At 51.5% G+C, this 13,496-nt stretch overlaps 1 protein-coding gene across 3 annotated transcripts in view; it reads left to right on the top strand.

Annotated features, from left to right (window-relative positions):
- The window catches only part of SMCO4 (single-pass membrane protein with coiled-coil domains 4), an 81,378-nt gene extending 74,230 nt beyond the window's left edge, over positions 1 to 7,148 (top strand). For 2 of the 3 annotated variants that reach the window (XM_066370620.1, XM_066370630.1), the window contains exon 3: positions 6,386 to 7,148. In XM_066370620.1, coding sequence (XP_066226717.1) covers positions 6,467 to 6,646 — 180 coding nt within the window. In that variant the 5' untranslated portion in view covers positions 6,386 to 6,466 and the 3' untranslated portion in view covers positions 6,647 to 7,148. Of the gene's footprint in view, positions 1 to 6,383 lie in introns of all 3 variants that reach the window. The other variant, XM_066370609.1, reaches the window with a different exon arrangement.
- Positions 7,149 to 13,496: the final 6,348 nt, after the last annotated feature.

Genomic DNA, 13,496 nt, shown 5'->3' with positions numbered 1-13,496 from the left:
TGGGCTGAGGCCAGACCACTCGGTAGGTGGTCCTCAGCCCCTTTAGGTGGAGGTGGGATCTGGATATTAAGCATCTGAGAACATCAGCCATCAGGGCTGATGTTTCCCGGCTATGTTTGCTTTCTCACCCTCCAAGATGGCCGTTTCAAGACTTCTCTACTCCCGCTTCCCAGCTCCCCAGAGTTGCAGAAGCCCTTTCCTGTTTCCCTGGGAAGACAGGGCCTCTTGTCCGGCCTCCCTGTACCCTGCTCCACTCGCCTCCCGTTGGGTGCAGCGTTGTGCCTTGGTTTCTCTCAAAGCCTCGCACTTCTGTGCCCTCAGCTTGCTCCTACAGGTGTCCCCTCTTTCGTTCAGCAGCAGGGTTTTCTTCCATCCCCGGGACCCTCAAACACCCTCTAGTTTCTGTCAGCCCCACCTGCTCTCCCAGGAGAGCTTCAGGCCGGTTGTCGGAGTGCTCGTCCCAGCGTTGGCGTGCGAACCGTTTCCCACAAGGCGTTACAGAACCGGGGCGCTGGCCCAGAGTGCAGACCCGCCGTATACTGCGCTTCGTGGAGTCCAGCTGACATTTTATTTTTTTCATGGCAAAATGTTTTCAGTGGAGGAAGCCGTGTGTTCATTTACATTCTGGCACAGGCTTCTCTCTCCTCAGACAGCGGCTTTCAGAGGCCCGTGTGGGAGCCCATGGGAGCCCCCGCCTCTCACTCCGTGCAGTGACTTGTGGCAGGTCCCCACAAGGCAGAATCCAGTGCTGCTGCTTCAGCCTCCCCTTATCTCAGCAGTTTTGAAGCGGTGCTCTTTGTGCCTCTCCGGAGCCCCAGGTCTCCTCATCCTATTCTCCTTCACTTGGCCCTTCGCCCTGGGCTCCGTCGCTTGCTTTCCTCTGTCTGTCCTCTGCCTGTCCTCTGCCTGCCCTCTGCCTGCCCTCTACCTGTCCTCTGTCTGTCCTCTATCTGTCCTCTGCCTGTCCTCTGCCTGTCCTCTACCTGCCCTCTGCCTGTCCTCTGCCTGTCCTCTACCTGTCCTCTGCCTGTCCTCTGCCTGTCCTCTACCTGCCCTCTATCTGTCCTCTGCCTGTCCTCTATCTGTCCTCTGCCTGTCCTCTGCCTGCCCTCTGCCTGCCCTCTGCCTGTCCTCTGCCTGTCCTCTACCTGTCCTCTGCCTGTCCTCTGCCTGCCCTCTCTGCCTGTCCTCTACCTGCCCTCTGCCTGCCCTCTCCCTGTCCTCTGTCTGCCCTCTGCCTGCCCTCTGCCTGTCCTCTACCTGCCCTCTGCCTGCCCTCTCCCTGTCCTCTGCCTGTCCTCTGCCTGTCCTCTGCCTGTCCTCTACCTGTCCTCTGCCTGTCCTCTGCCTGCCCTCTGCCTGCCCTCTGCCTGCCCTCTGCCTGTCCTCTGCCTGCCCTCTCCCTGTCCTCTGCCTGTCCTCTCCCTGCCCTCTGCCTGCCCTCTGCCTGTCCTCTACCTGCCCTCTGCCTGTCCTCTCCCTGTCCTCTGCCTGTCCTCTGCCTGCCCTCTGCCTGTCCTCTGCCTGCCCTCTCCCTGTCCTCTGCCTGCCCTCTGCCTGTCCTCTGCCTGCCCTCTGCCTGTCCTCTGCCTGTCCTCTGCCTGTCGGTGCTGTAGGGCCCTCATGGGTCCTTTTCTCCATGGCCTTGCCCTTACTGAGGTCACCCCTGATGACTTCCTAATATAGGTCTTCAGCCCATACTGAGCTCCTGACTCATTTCCTCATCTGCCTCCTTGATATTTCCATGGCGATGGCTAATAGGCACCCTCACACATGGATAGGTGTGAACAGAGCACTTCATGATCTTTCTCAGGTCCACCCCCCCATTCTCCTTCAGCTCATGATCTCTCCCTCCTTCTTCCCCTTCTCTCTCTTCCCCCTCCCGCAGCCGGTGGCTCGGCTGGTTTGAACACTGGTCTCAGGCTCTGTTGATTCAAGCATCAGCCCCAGACAGAGGTTGCCAGGTGGATTCTGGTCAGGGCGCATGTAGGAGTCTGTCTCCCTTCCTCTCACTTAAAAAGACCTGATTGGTGTAGAAACCCCTGGTTTTACCAATTCTCCTTTTTAGACCTTTCAAAAAACTTCAGACAGACCTGGGTTCAAATTTAGGGCGTACCCCTTACTGGCTGAATGACTTGGACAAGTCACCTAACTTCTCTAGGCCTCAATGTCATCATCCAAACTATGAGAACAACTTCTCTCACAAAGGATTACATGTATGTGGCGCTCTACCCTCCCTCAGCAAAGCAGTCCAGGTTGGCTGACCACACAGCCGACTTCCCTCCCCACCACTCCTGCTTTGCAACCCTGGGCAGAGCTCGCAGCTTCTCTGAGCCTTTCCTGCCACCTGGAAGGAGGTGATGACAGCGCCCCATGCTCCTCACAGGACCAGGGTGAGGATGAGACAAGAATCTGGCAGCACAGTCTTGCACAGAGAAGCACTTAACCCACAGTGGCTGACGCTGCTGGAACTTTCCCCAGAAACCTGTGAGTCAGACAGAGCAGGCTCCTTACCCCACTTCAGAGATGAGAAAACCAAGGAGCAAGAGGAAAAATGTCTTGTCAGTGGTCAACCAGTCTGTTAATACTATCAATGGCTCCTAACAGAGCAATGCACAGTATCCCTCGTCCATAGCAATAAGCCACGGTCCATTTTTTCCCTGGTACATCCTCATAAAATTGTTTTAAAAGACACAAACCATTATTAGCAGTACTCTGATTTATAGCCATTTTCCCTTGAAGTTAATGGTTTGTCAGGCCTGTGAAAAAAAGAGGAGCCCATCATGGCCCCTTCAAAGGGCCCCTCAAAGGACTGGCCACAGGTGGGCAGCACCGAGGACCCGAGTTAAGAAGGGCCTCGCGCTCTGGCTAACAGCACAGGCCCTGGCTTCCATCCTGCTCCTCTAGTGCTGTCTGCATCTTCTCACGTAGGTGCAGGTGACATCCAAAGGCAGCAGCCTCCATGATGACCAGCTCTTGACATCTGTAATATGTCAAGAAGTTCCTGGAGGCTTGGACAAAAGCCTTGAGTTGTTGGCAACAGTGCAGGTTTGGTTAGGATTTAAAAGACAGACTCCCTGGTCTGAGTGCGGGTTCCTCATTAGGCTAGTGTGGGCAGCCTCTCTTGTCTCAGTCACCTGTGATGTGGGCCGCAGCCTGGTGCTCTCCCTGGAGTGGAAGTCAGGCAAAGCCACTCTGATGTGACAAGTGAGAGGGAAAGGGACCAGCCAGGACAAAAGTGGAGATGAGCAGCAGGCAGGGGGAGTGAAGGATTCAGGAGAATGACAGGAGGTGAACCCGCAGACAGTAGCAGAGGCCAGGGCCTCAAAGACCATGTAAGGAGCCGGGTTTCATTCCAAGAGCAGCATGAGGCACAGAAGGGCTTCACACTGGAAAGTACGTTCTATCTATCTATCTATCTATCTATCTATCTATCTACCTACCTACCTATCATCTATCTATCTATCTATCTATCTACCTACTTTTCCAAATGAGATGAGGGGAGATAGAGAAACAGACACCCGTATGCATCCCAACCAGGATCCACCCGGCAACCTGTCTGGGGCTAATGCTCTGCCCATCTAGGGCCAGGCTCACAACCAGGCTATTTTTAGTGTCTGAGGCTCCAAGGAGCCATCCTCAGCACCCAAGGCCAATGCACTCAAACCAGCTGAGCCATGGCTGCAGTAGGGGAATAGGGGAAAGTTGGGGAGAAAGGAGGAGAGTAGGGAAGAAAGTGATGAGGGAGAGGGGGAAAGAAGAGGAAGAGGGGGGAAGCAGGGGGAAGAGAGAGAGAGAAGGGGAGAGGGAAGTGTGGAGAAGCAGATGGTTGTTTCTCCTGTGTGCCCTGACTGGGAATTGAACCTAGAACATGCATACGGTGGGCCAACAGTCTACCACGGAGCCAGTGGGCCAGTGCCGGAGGTGCATGTTTTAAAAGAGTTCTCTGTGGTTGGACCAGTCCAGTCACTGCCCAGTGGGGCACGTGGGATAAAAAGGGAGGCTCTTGGAGTAGGCCAGGGAGGGGGGGGTGGCTTGGGGGGTGTTGATGGAGAGGAAGAAGTCAGGTCATATTTTGGGGTATAACTAACAGGACCTCCTGACAAATCAGACATGGCCCATGAGGGAAAGGGGGGCGTTACTGCTGGAGCTAAGGTTCAGAGCGGGAGCAACTGGTGGGCGGTGATCATGTGTGTGTGCCCTGACTGAGGACCGAGCCCAGGACGTCTGCACGCCAGGCCGATGCTCTGTCCACTGAGCCAACTGGCCAGGGCCAGTCAGGTCTTAAGAAAAGTAACAGTGGGTATTTTTAAACCCTAATGGAAACTGTGAAATTGCCGAAATGGGACTGCCTTGAACTTTAATGGTTTTTGGTAAGCATTACATCATCCCAGTGTAATAATATGAGTCATCTTGTATCATAAGAATCTCTGCTTGTGGATAGTACAACAGAAGTTTTGGGGGCCATGTGGGATGAGAGAAGTGGCAAGAGAGTAGGATCTTTCTACCAGTAGGAAGGTGACATACAGACCTTTCCCAGTGCAGAATCCACATTCCACATTCTTCTATTTCACATGGTCTCTCAGGCGTAAATGCCACCTTCCTCATTAGGATGGCACAGGCCACCCACTGCCCTAGGACAAAACTGGGCACACAGTATCTTGTTACAAAAAGCCTCTTTGTTGAGGAATATCGGCACACACTGCTCTTCTGCTTCTGAGAGCACCTAGCTCCACACTACTCTCCCAGGGTATTAACGATAGACACTTGTCTTATTTTCCTGCCCATATCCAAGGCCCACTCCTCACTGTATTTGGAAAACACCCCATCTACTATGGAGGTGGGAAGGCTGGGCTGTGGGCATACTGTGCACCTCAGCTTGGCTGGTCACATGCACACAGGAACTAGAGAATGCATCCTGGAGGCAGTGACAGCATCTGCGTGAAGGGTAGTGGTGGTGGCCTCAGGGCCTGCGCTTCCAGAGGCCAGGTGGTGGTACCACCTGTGGCATCCTGCGGCCTGTGGTGCAAGTTGGGCTCCGATCTTGCTCATTTCCTGAATCTGGTGCTGTAGCATTTCTGGGGATCCCGTGATGTGCCAGACACCTTTCAGTAAAATCAGTTTAAATCGGCCAGAGTGTAATTTTGCTGCTTTAGAGCTAAGAATCAGGCTTGTTTTGAGCTGCTGCTCTGTAGTTATTCACAGGTTTTATTCATCCCTGGGTCCCTGACAGACCGCTTCCCCCACCTGAGCACCCACCCAGGGCCACAGAACTTACGAGAAACCTCGATTGACAGGTGGGGTGGGTGGCAGGGCCGCAGGCTCAGCTGTCTCCATTCATTCTCATCAGATTCCACTCAGCCTGCCATAGTGCACCCCTAGACACTCGGCCTGCCATAGCGCACCCCTAGACACTCGGCCCGCCGTAGCGTACCCCTAGACACTCGGCCCGCCGTAGCGCACCCCTAGACACTCGGCCCGCCGTAGCGCACCCCTAGACACTCGGCCCGCCGTAGCGCACCCCTAGACACTCGGCCCGCCGTAGCGCACCCCTAGACACTCGGCCCGCCGTAGCGCACCCCTAGACACTCGGCCCGCCGTAGCGCACCCCTAGACACTCGGCCCGCCGTAGCGCATCCCTAGACACTCGGCCCGCCGTAGCGCACCCCTAGACACTCGGCCCGCCATAGCGCACCCCTAGACTGTGGGTTTGTGAGGACAGACGGTCTTCCACGTCTTCCTCAGCTCCTCCAGCAGTGTCCCGCGCAGTGGGTGCTCAGGAAGGGTGGCACGGATGCGCAAAGGAACCAACAGAAGACAAGAGAAATGGGTGCCTCTGGGCCTCTTCAGTCCCGGAGAGGCTGCCCTGGCCTGAGATCGGGCATCTGGGCAGGAGGTCAGCCACATGCCTGAAACCTGCAGGTTGTCTACCACTCAATACTGGAGTGTGGCTGGGGAGATGATGGAATTTAGAGCAGCAGAGTGGGTAAATAGAGCCTTGGAAAGGAGAAATGTGCCCCCTTTCCTCTGAGCAGAGGCAGTAAAGTTAGTGCTTTGGTATCAGGGCCCACGCAGAAAGCAGTCATGCCTATATGGTCTCAGGGCCTTTGCCCAGCTGCCTGTGGAGCTGAGGGTGCTGTCACCACACAGCAGTGACCTGTCCCTGGTATACCTGTGCATGCCGCTGGGACACGCTGCTGGAGGTGTCACCCTGGGGCATAGCCAGCTTACCCCCCTCCCCGCCCACCACCTAGCGGGACTGAACTCTGCTGTGTGACCTCTACTGTTCTCAACCCCGTATAAGTTGCAAATATTTTTCCTAGTTTAACATTTACCTTTAACTTCATTATTTCTTTTTCTTTTCACTCTATTCATTCTTGATCAGGTTCTTCACCCTGACCAGAGGAGTGTGGCCCTGTCTTCAAAACCCTCTGTGGACGCGCCCTCCTAGCACCCCCTCGGGAAGATGCGGCAGCTCAAAGGGAAGCCCAAGAAGGAGACGTCCAAGGACAAGAAGGAGCGGAAGCAGGCCATGCAGGAGGCCCGGCAGCAGATCACCACCGTGGTGCTGCCCACGCTGGCCGTGGTCGTGCTCCTGATCGTGGTGTTCGTGTACGTGGCCACGCGCCCCGCCATCACCGAGTGAGCGCGGAGGGAGCGGGAAAGCAGAAGAGAAATGGCTTCCATTGTCAGAGGTTTTCCTGATGCTGAGCTCCACGCAGGAGCACCCATCTTCTCTGGTCTATGACTTGATTAAAGTTTTTCCACTTTTCTTGGGAGGGGAGAGGGAGCGTTTTATCAGTGAGTGTGCCATACACCTTACGGTCAGTCCACTTCATGTGCCTTTCAGACTCAAAGCCGTGCGTGTGCGCGTGTGCGTGTGCGCGTGCGCGTGTGCGTGTGCGTGCGTTCCTGTTTCTCCCCAAGGTCCACACGGAGCTCTGCCTGGTGAGAGGAGGCCTCTCTCGGTCATGAATGAGTTGGAATCAGTGCTCACCCATCCCCATTGTTTTGAACATGACTCTCTTCCTACATGTGTTCACAATTTCCAAAGGGACTGTATTCTTCTCTGTGCTTAATGTGATTTTAAATATGTCGATTCAAAAGGGAAATATTTATTTTTTGAATAAAGGAGATAATAGCCTTAACTATTGGATGTTTATCTTGTTTTGCCAGCAGGCAGCCTTGCTCTCCAGAAGGGAACTCCCTCTCAGGGCCTGTCCCCCTTCCCTTCACACCTCCCGGGAAGCGTCCTGCACCCTCCTCGCTCCCCCGGGAGAATCACTTCCAGGAAGATGGTGCTTTTTACTGGATCATTTTTAGATTTGAAGACTCTTGAGAGGGGCAGAAAGGGTGTGTTAATTGGTCTGTTTTAGCAAAATAAGAGTTCTAATTGGCATGTGAAAGCAAGCACTTTTTATACCACTGAGCAAACAGCAACAAAGAAGTGGTCCTGGAGGGAGGGGTCAGGTTCGGTGCTGTTCCTGCAGAAAGGATGCAGATTGTTGGCAGTCCAGCTGAGTTTTTGATGCCGATTGTCCATGCCGGCAGGGTTGCTTTATTGTGTTCTAAAGACATTGTTAGCCCTGTTCCTGTTCTGACTGAGCAGCCCTTTTTGAAGTTAGATTTATGATGAGTGCTCTGACTGTGTCCTTCTGTCATTGCTGATTACAGGGAAGTGGGGGGGGGGGGGAGAGCTACTCTAACCTCAGAGGCTGGCCAGGCTGTTCCTGAGGACTTGGGTCTCTTGGACAGAGTCTCTGAGGAAGACAAGCAGCTGTGGAAAGGAAGGACTCCAGCTGATGCTCGGAGATGCTGGGGCCAGAAGGGCTGACAGGGCTCTGGGCCTCTGCTAGCGCCGGCTCGGTGGGAGATAGCGTGCCCCCTTACTCTCACCCAAGGGCCCGTGGCCCAGGAAGGAGATTTCCTAAAATATTTATCAAATGTGGAGGCTCCTCACATAAAGTTCTTCTCAGATATCTATTTTCCTCCCCTCTACTTGGTTCTCTTAGATACTTTAAGGCCAGGGGCCGCTGCCATCATGGCCATTCACATGCAGGTTCTCATTGAATGTGGGCAGACGGTAAAGAAACAGTGAAGTCAGGATGGTGGGCCATTCTGTTTATTGGTGTCTCACCAAGACAGGCAAGCCACAAGAAAAGCCAAGGGGAAAGCAGAAACCTGCTTTTTCTGTGGAGGGCAAGGAATCAGAGAGGAAAAAGGAAATCGTACCGCACCCCTTAGTGGTGGGGGAAGAATCTCTCTACTCCTTCAGCTCTCTCTTTTCAAAACTCTCTGGCATGAAAACCTCTTTTCCAGCAAACATTAGCAAAGCAATGGTTCTTCCCAAGCAGGAAGGTAATTTGCAATTTCACAGACACACAAATACCTGGCACTGCCCAGCCCCCAATGCAAACTATAAGCGAGCAAACATAAAAATCATATTTTTACAAACTTATTTGACCAACAGATACTGTCACGTGCGCAGCACACTGGGGTATGCTGTAGCACAACGGGAGATGGGCTATAACTCCGACCATTGGGCTTCTGAGTTCATGCCCTTGATCAGGGGTCCCCAAACTTTTTACACAGGGGGTCAGTTCACTGTCCCTCAGACCGTTGGAGGGCTGGACTATAAAAAAAACTATGAACAGCCCTGGCCAGTTGGCTCAGTGGTAGAGCGTCGGCCTGGCGTGCAGAAGTCCCGGGTTCGATTCCCGGCCAGGGCACACAGGAGAAGCGCCCATCTGCTTCTCCACCCCTCCCCCTCTCCTTCCTCTCTGTCTCTCTCTTCCCCTCCCGCAGGGAGGCTCCATTGGAGCAAGGATGGCCTGGGCGCTGGGGATGGCTCCTTGGCCTCTGCTCCAGGCGCTAGAGTGGCTCTGGTCGCGACAGAGCGATGCCCCGGAGGGGCAGAGCATCACCCCCTGGTGGGCAGAGCGTCACCCCCTGGTGGGCGTGCCGGGTGGATCCCAGTCGGGTGCATGCAGGAGTCTGTCTGACTGTCTCTCCCGTTTCCAGCTTCAGAAAAAAAAACCCAAAAAAACAAAAAACAAAAAACTATGAACAAATCCCTATGCACACTGCACATATCTTATTTTATCTATTTTTTTAAAGATTTTATTTATTCATTTAGAGAGAGGAGACAGAGAGAGAAGGGAGGGAGGAGCAGAAAGCATCAACTCCCATACGTGCCTTGACCAGGGAAACCTGGGGTTTTGAACCAGCGACCTCAGTGTTCCAGGTAGACGTTTTTACCCACTGCGCCACCGCAGGTCAGGCCACATATCTTATTTTAAAGTAAAAAACAAAACGGGAACAAATACAATATTTAAAATAAAGAACAAGGAAATTTAAATCAACAAACTGACCAGTATTTCAATGGGAACTATGGGCCTGCTTTGGCTAATGAGATGGTCAATGTCTGGTTCCATTTTTGTCACTGCTAGCCGTAACAAGTGATATGACGCACTTCCAGAGCCGTGAGGCATGCATCCCGCATCACTGGAAGTAGTACTGTAACATGAGCGATGCCACGCTTTGTGGCGCCACCACATACAGTACTCCTCTCACTGACCACCAATGAAAGGTGCCCCTTCCGGAAGTGCAGTGGGGGCCGATAAATGGCCTCGGTGCCGCAGGGACCCCTGCCCTGGGTCATTTAAATCACCTATTGTAAAGCCAGTAGGTACAGCCACCATCACAGCCGCCTGGCCCATGCAGATTCGTATTAGATTTGGACAGTAGGTAAAGAAACAACGGAGCCAAGAACTGGTGGGCCATCATCTTTAATCCTAGCTTGCACCCGACGGGCAAGTAAAAGCACACACTGGGCTCCAAAACCCACTCATTCAGTGCTCACAAAGCTACTGACTTATCTGAGTTTTCTTAGAATCAAAGGTTTCTAGCTCACTAGCCTTATTTACCTCTGTTTCCCATCTCCGTCTCTCTGCACAAACTCGCTTCTCTTTCAGCACTCCGCCATCTTGGCCGCTGCTTCTCTCCTCCACATGGCCTTACTCTGCTCTCCTCTCTCATGGGCTCCTCCTAGAACCGTGATGACGAACCTATTTATAAAAACCACCCACTTTTGCAGTGCTGGTCAACCTGGTCCCTCCAGCCCAATAGTGGGCCATTCCAGTTTTCATGGTGGGCCAACCACGAAGCTGTTTGGTTGCTTCCCTAAGGCCCACCATAGGGGTGAGTGAACAGCCCCCACCTGCTAACAGTGGATATAAACAACCTTAGACTCCATCTTTTGCCAAACAGACTGTGACTACAGGTTTACCCCTGTCCCCCACTATCTTAACATCCTGCCCACTCTGATGCTCGCTCTGTAGGAGAGGAGCCACAGCCTTACAGCCATCATGGAGGAGGATCTGTTCCCCCTGGCTACTGAAGGTAACATTTGGGTATTCTTTTTTTTTTATATATAAATAAATTTTTATTTTAATGGGGTGACATCAATAAATCAGGGTACATATATTCAAAGAAAACATTTCCAGGTTATCTTGTCATTTAGTTCTGTTGCATACCCATCACCCAAAGAGAGATCATCCTCCATCACCCTCTCTCCAGTTTTCTTTGTACCCCTCCCCCTCTCCCTCCTTCCATACGCCCACCCCTTTTATCCACCACACTCCTGTCCATGTCTCTTAGTCTTGCTTTTATGTCCCACCAATGTATGGAATCCTGCAGTTCTTGTTTTTTTCTGATTCACTTGTTTCACTCTGCATAATGTTATCAAGATTCCACCATTCTCCTGTAAGTGATCCGATGTCATCATTTCTTCTAGCTGAATAGTATACCATGGTGTATATGTGTCCCATCTTCTTTATCCAGTCTTCTATTTTTTTTTTTTACAGCGATTAAGAGCCTTTAAGCAAACTCTTGGCCAATACAGCAAGAATCCATAAAAGAGTAGTGTCCTTAACATGTTCACCAAGTCCAAGTTGGCCCCATCACCATGCAAAATTCCTGAAAAATGCAACCCAACCACAGTTCAGTCCGTTAGGAGCTGTCACAGGGAGCAGGAGTCCAGGAAACGTCCACATCCAGGAAAAGTCCGCATGGCACTGGAATTGTTGTCACCATTCTATACTTTGCAGCTCATGTCCAAGTCCCAATGACCGCTGCTTCTAGCTGGTAATGGTTCAGGTAGACTGGAAAAGCCATTTGCAGCATGCGTGGATACGGAGTTTCTGTTCTCCTCTGCCTGGAGAGATGAGACCAGGTTGCTTTTCCCTGGAGCTCTGCAACTGTAGCATGGTAAAGAGAACCTTGGGATACACTAAGCTGGGTGGCAAAAGTAGATTCATAATAGAAGTTGGCAAAAGGGGGAAAGAGAGCTCTAAATTAGGAATAGGTCCCAGCCTGAAATATGAGCGGGGCATTGAGGTAGGAGGGATAAAGGAAACACTATATATTAAGGAAAGCAGCAGCAAATAGGACTATCAACACCCACAACAGAGATCTTTGAGGGAAGAATAAAAAACCTGACTATTCAGGCAAAACATAGTTAAGTGGCCCTCGTGCAAATGAGATCAGTTTACCTGCTTCTTGGAAGAAATACCCTAGGCTCTTCCACTGTGTCGTAGATGGGGCCGACGGCCCTGGGCACCTTCAGCCTTCAGTGGCAAACCTCAGCATTCTGGGCAAGGTTAGGTCATAGGTGGCTGGAGCAGGGCTGGAAGAGACTGAACCCTCCCTTAGAGGAGCCTCGCTTAGAGGAACCCTACCTTCCAGTGTCCCTGTTTCCTCACAGCAGAGGCATGTAAGTCTGGCAGGCTTTAGCTCAATGACCTTCCTTTCCACTATTGAAGCAGGACCCAGATGGCATCCTATGAGACCCTTTTGGGGCGTTGAAGCCTTTAAGGGTGTATCCTAAAAGCTGGTAGTTCCCCTGATCTCTATTGGGCTTTTTCTGCCTCTAGGTATCTTAAAAGCCATGCTCAGAAGATCTCGCTGAGGGGTTTGAGGATCCCCATCTGCCTATATAAATCTTTTCCATATATCTGGAACTATGTGGAAAAAGACAAAACAGTGTTATTAGCTGGATCAAATAAAGAAGGTAGTAGTTTGCAGGCGAAAAAGATTTAGCGTCTCCTGTTCATCAGCATTCCAAAGAAATGTAAAAAAAAATTTTTTAAGTAAAAAACATAATATGGTAGACCCGTAGGAGTTCCAGGATATGACTACCCCCTCTTAAATTTTTTTTTTAATTGACCTTAAAATGTTTGCTGAGTACACTTTAATAATACCTTAACTTTAAAGATTGTAAGCATGACAAAATACAGTAAATGCTTTTGCTCCATATGCAGGAGCATTTTCATTTTAGCCAGTTTAGGAAATCCAATAATAGAACAGTGCATACAGACAATGAGCTATAGCAGGGGTCTCCAAACTACGGCCCACGGGCTGCATGCGGCCCCCTGAGTCCATTTATCCGGCCCCCACCGCACTTCTGGAAGGGGCACCTCTTTCATTGGTGGTCAGTGAGAGGAGCATAGTTCCCATTGAAATACTGGTCAGTTTGTTGATTTAAATTTACTTGTTCTTTATTTTAAATATTGTATTTATTTCAGTTTTGTCTTTTTACTTTAAAATAAGATATGTGCAGTGTGCATAGGGATTTGTTCATAGTTTTTTTTATAGTCCGGCCCTCCAATGGTCTGAGGCACAGTGAACTGGCCCCCTGTGAAAAAAGTTTGGGGACCCCTGAGCTATAGCATGCTTAGCAGCCTCTCCTGTTCTGACAGAGGTTACTATAGATCCGGAATATGTATCCACTGTAATGTGGACATATGACTGTTTGCCAAATGAAGGTATATGAGTAACATCCATCTGCCAAAGTTGTCCTGGTAGGGGTCCTTGAGGGTTAACTCCAAAGGAAGGGGCAGTATAGGACCCCTTGGACAGGATTTCCTAATCTGCCGTACTGTTTTACACCGGGCTGCAGCGTTCTGGTGATGAATAGTATGAGACTGACTTGCTCGGTCTGTCATGGTTGCTTCATATAATTTTCTTTTGGGTAGCTTGATCAACAAGGGCATTCCTAGGCCCTGGCCGGTTGGCTCAGTGGTAGAGCATTGGCCTGGTGTGCAGGATTCCCGGGTTCGATTCCCAGTCAGAGCACACAGAAGAAGCGCCCATCTACTTCTCCCCTCCCCCTCTTCTTCCTCTCTTTCTCTCTCTTCCCCTCCTGCAGCCAAGGCTCCACCGGAGCAAAGCCACCCCGGGCAATAAGGATGGCCCCATGGCCTCTGCCTCAGGTGCTAGAATGGCTCTGGTTGCAACAGAGCAACACCCCAAATGGGCAGAGCATTCCCCCCTGGTAGGCATGCACAGGACATTTTGGGCATGGTGTGAGAAGAGCATGAACTTTGGGAATCAAAGACACAGGGGAATCCTAACTCAGCCACTTTCTAGCCAGATGACCTCAGTCAAGCTCCAGAATCTGAGCAGCAGCTGCCCCACATCCATCAAGTCAAGTTCAT

The sequence above is a fragment of the Saccopteryx leptura genome, chromosome 1 (genome assembly GCF_036850995.1).
Source record: "Saccopteryx leptura isolate mSacLep1 chromosome 1, mSacLep1_pri_phased_curated, whole genome shotgun sequence".
Taxonomy (NCBI): domain Eukaryota; kingdom Metazoa; phylum Chordata; class Mammalia; order Chiroptera; family Emballonuridae; genus Saccopteryx; species Saccopteryx leptura.
The sequence above is the reverse complement of the archived record's forward strand: the minus strand, read 5'-3'. Positions and strand labels throughout refer to the sequence as shown.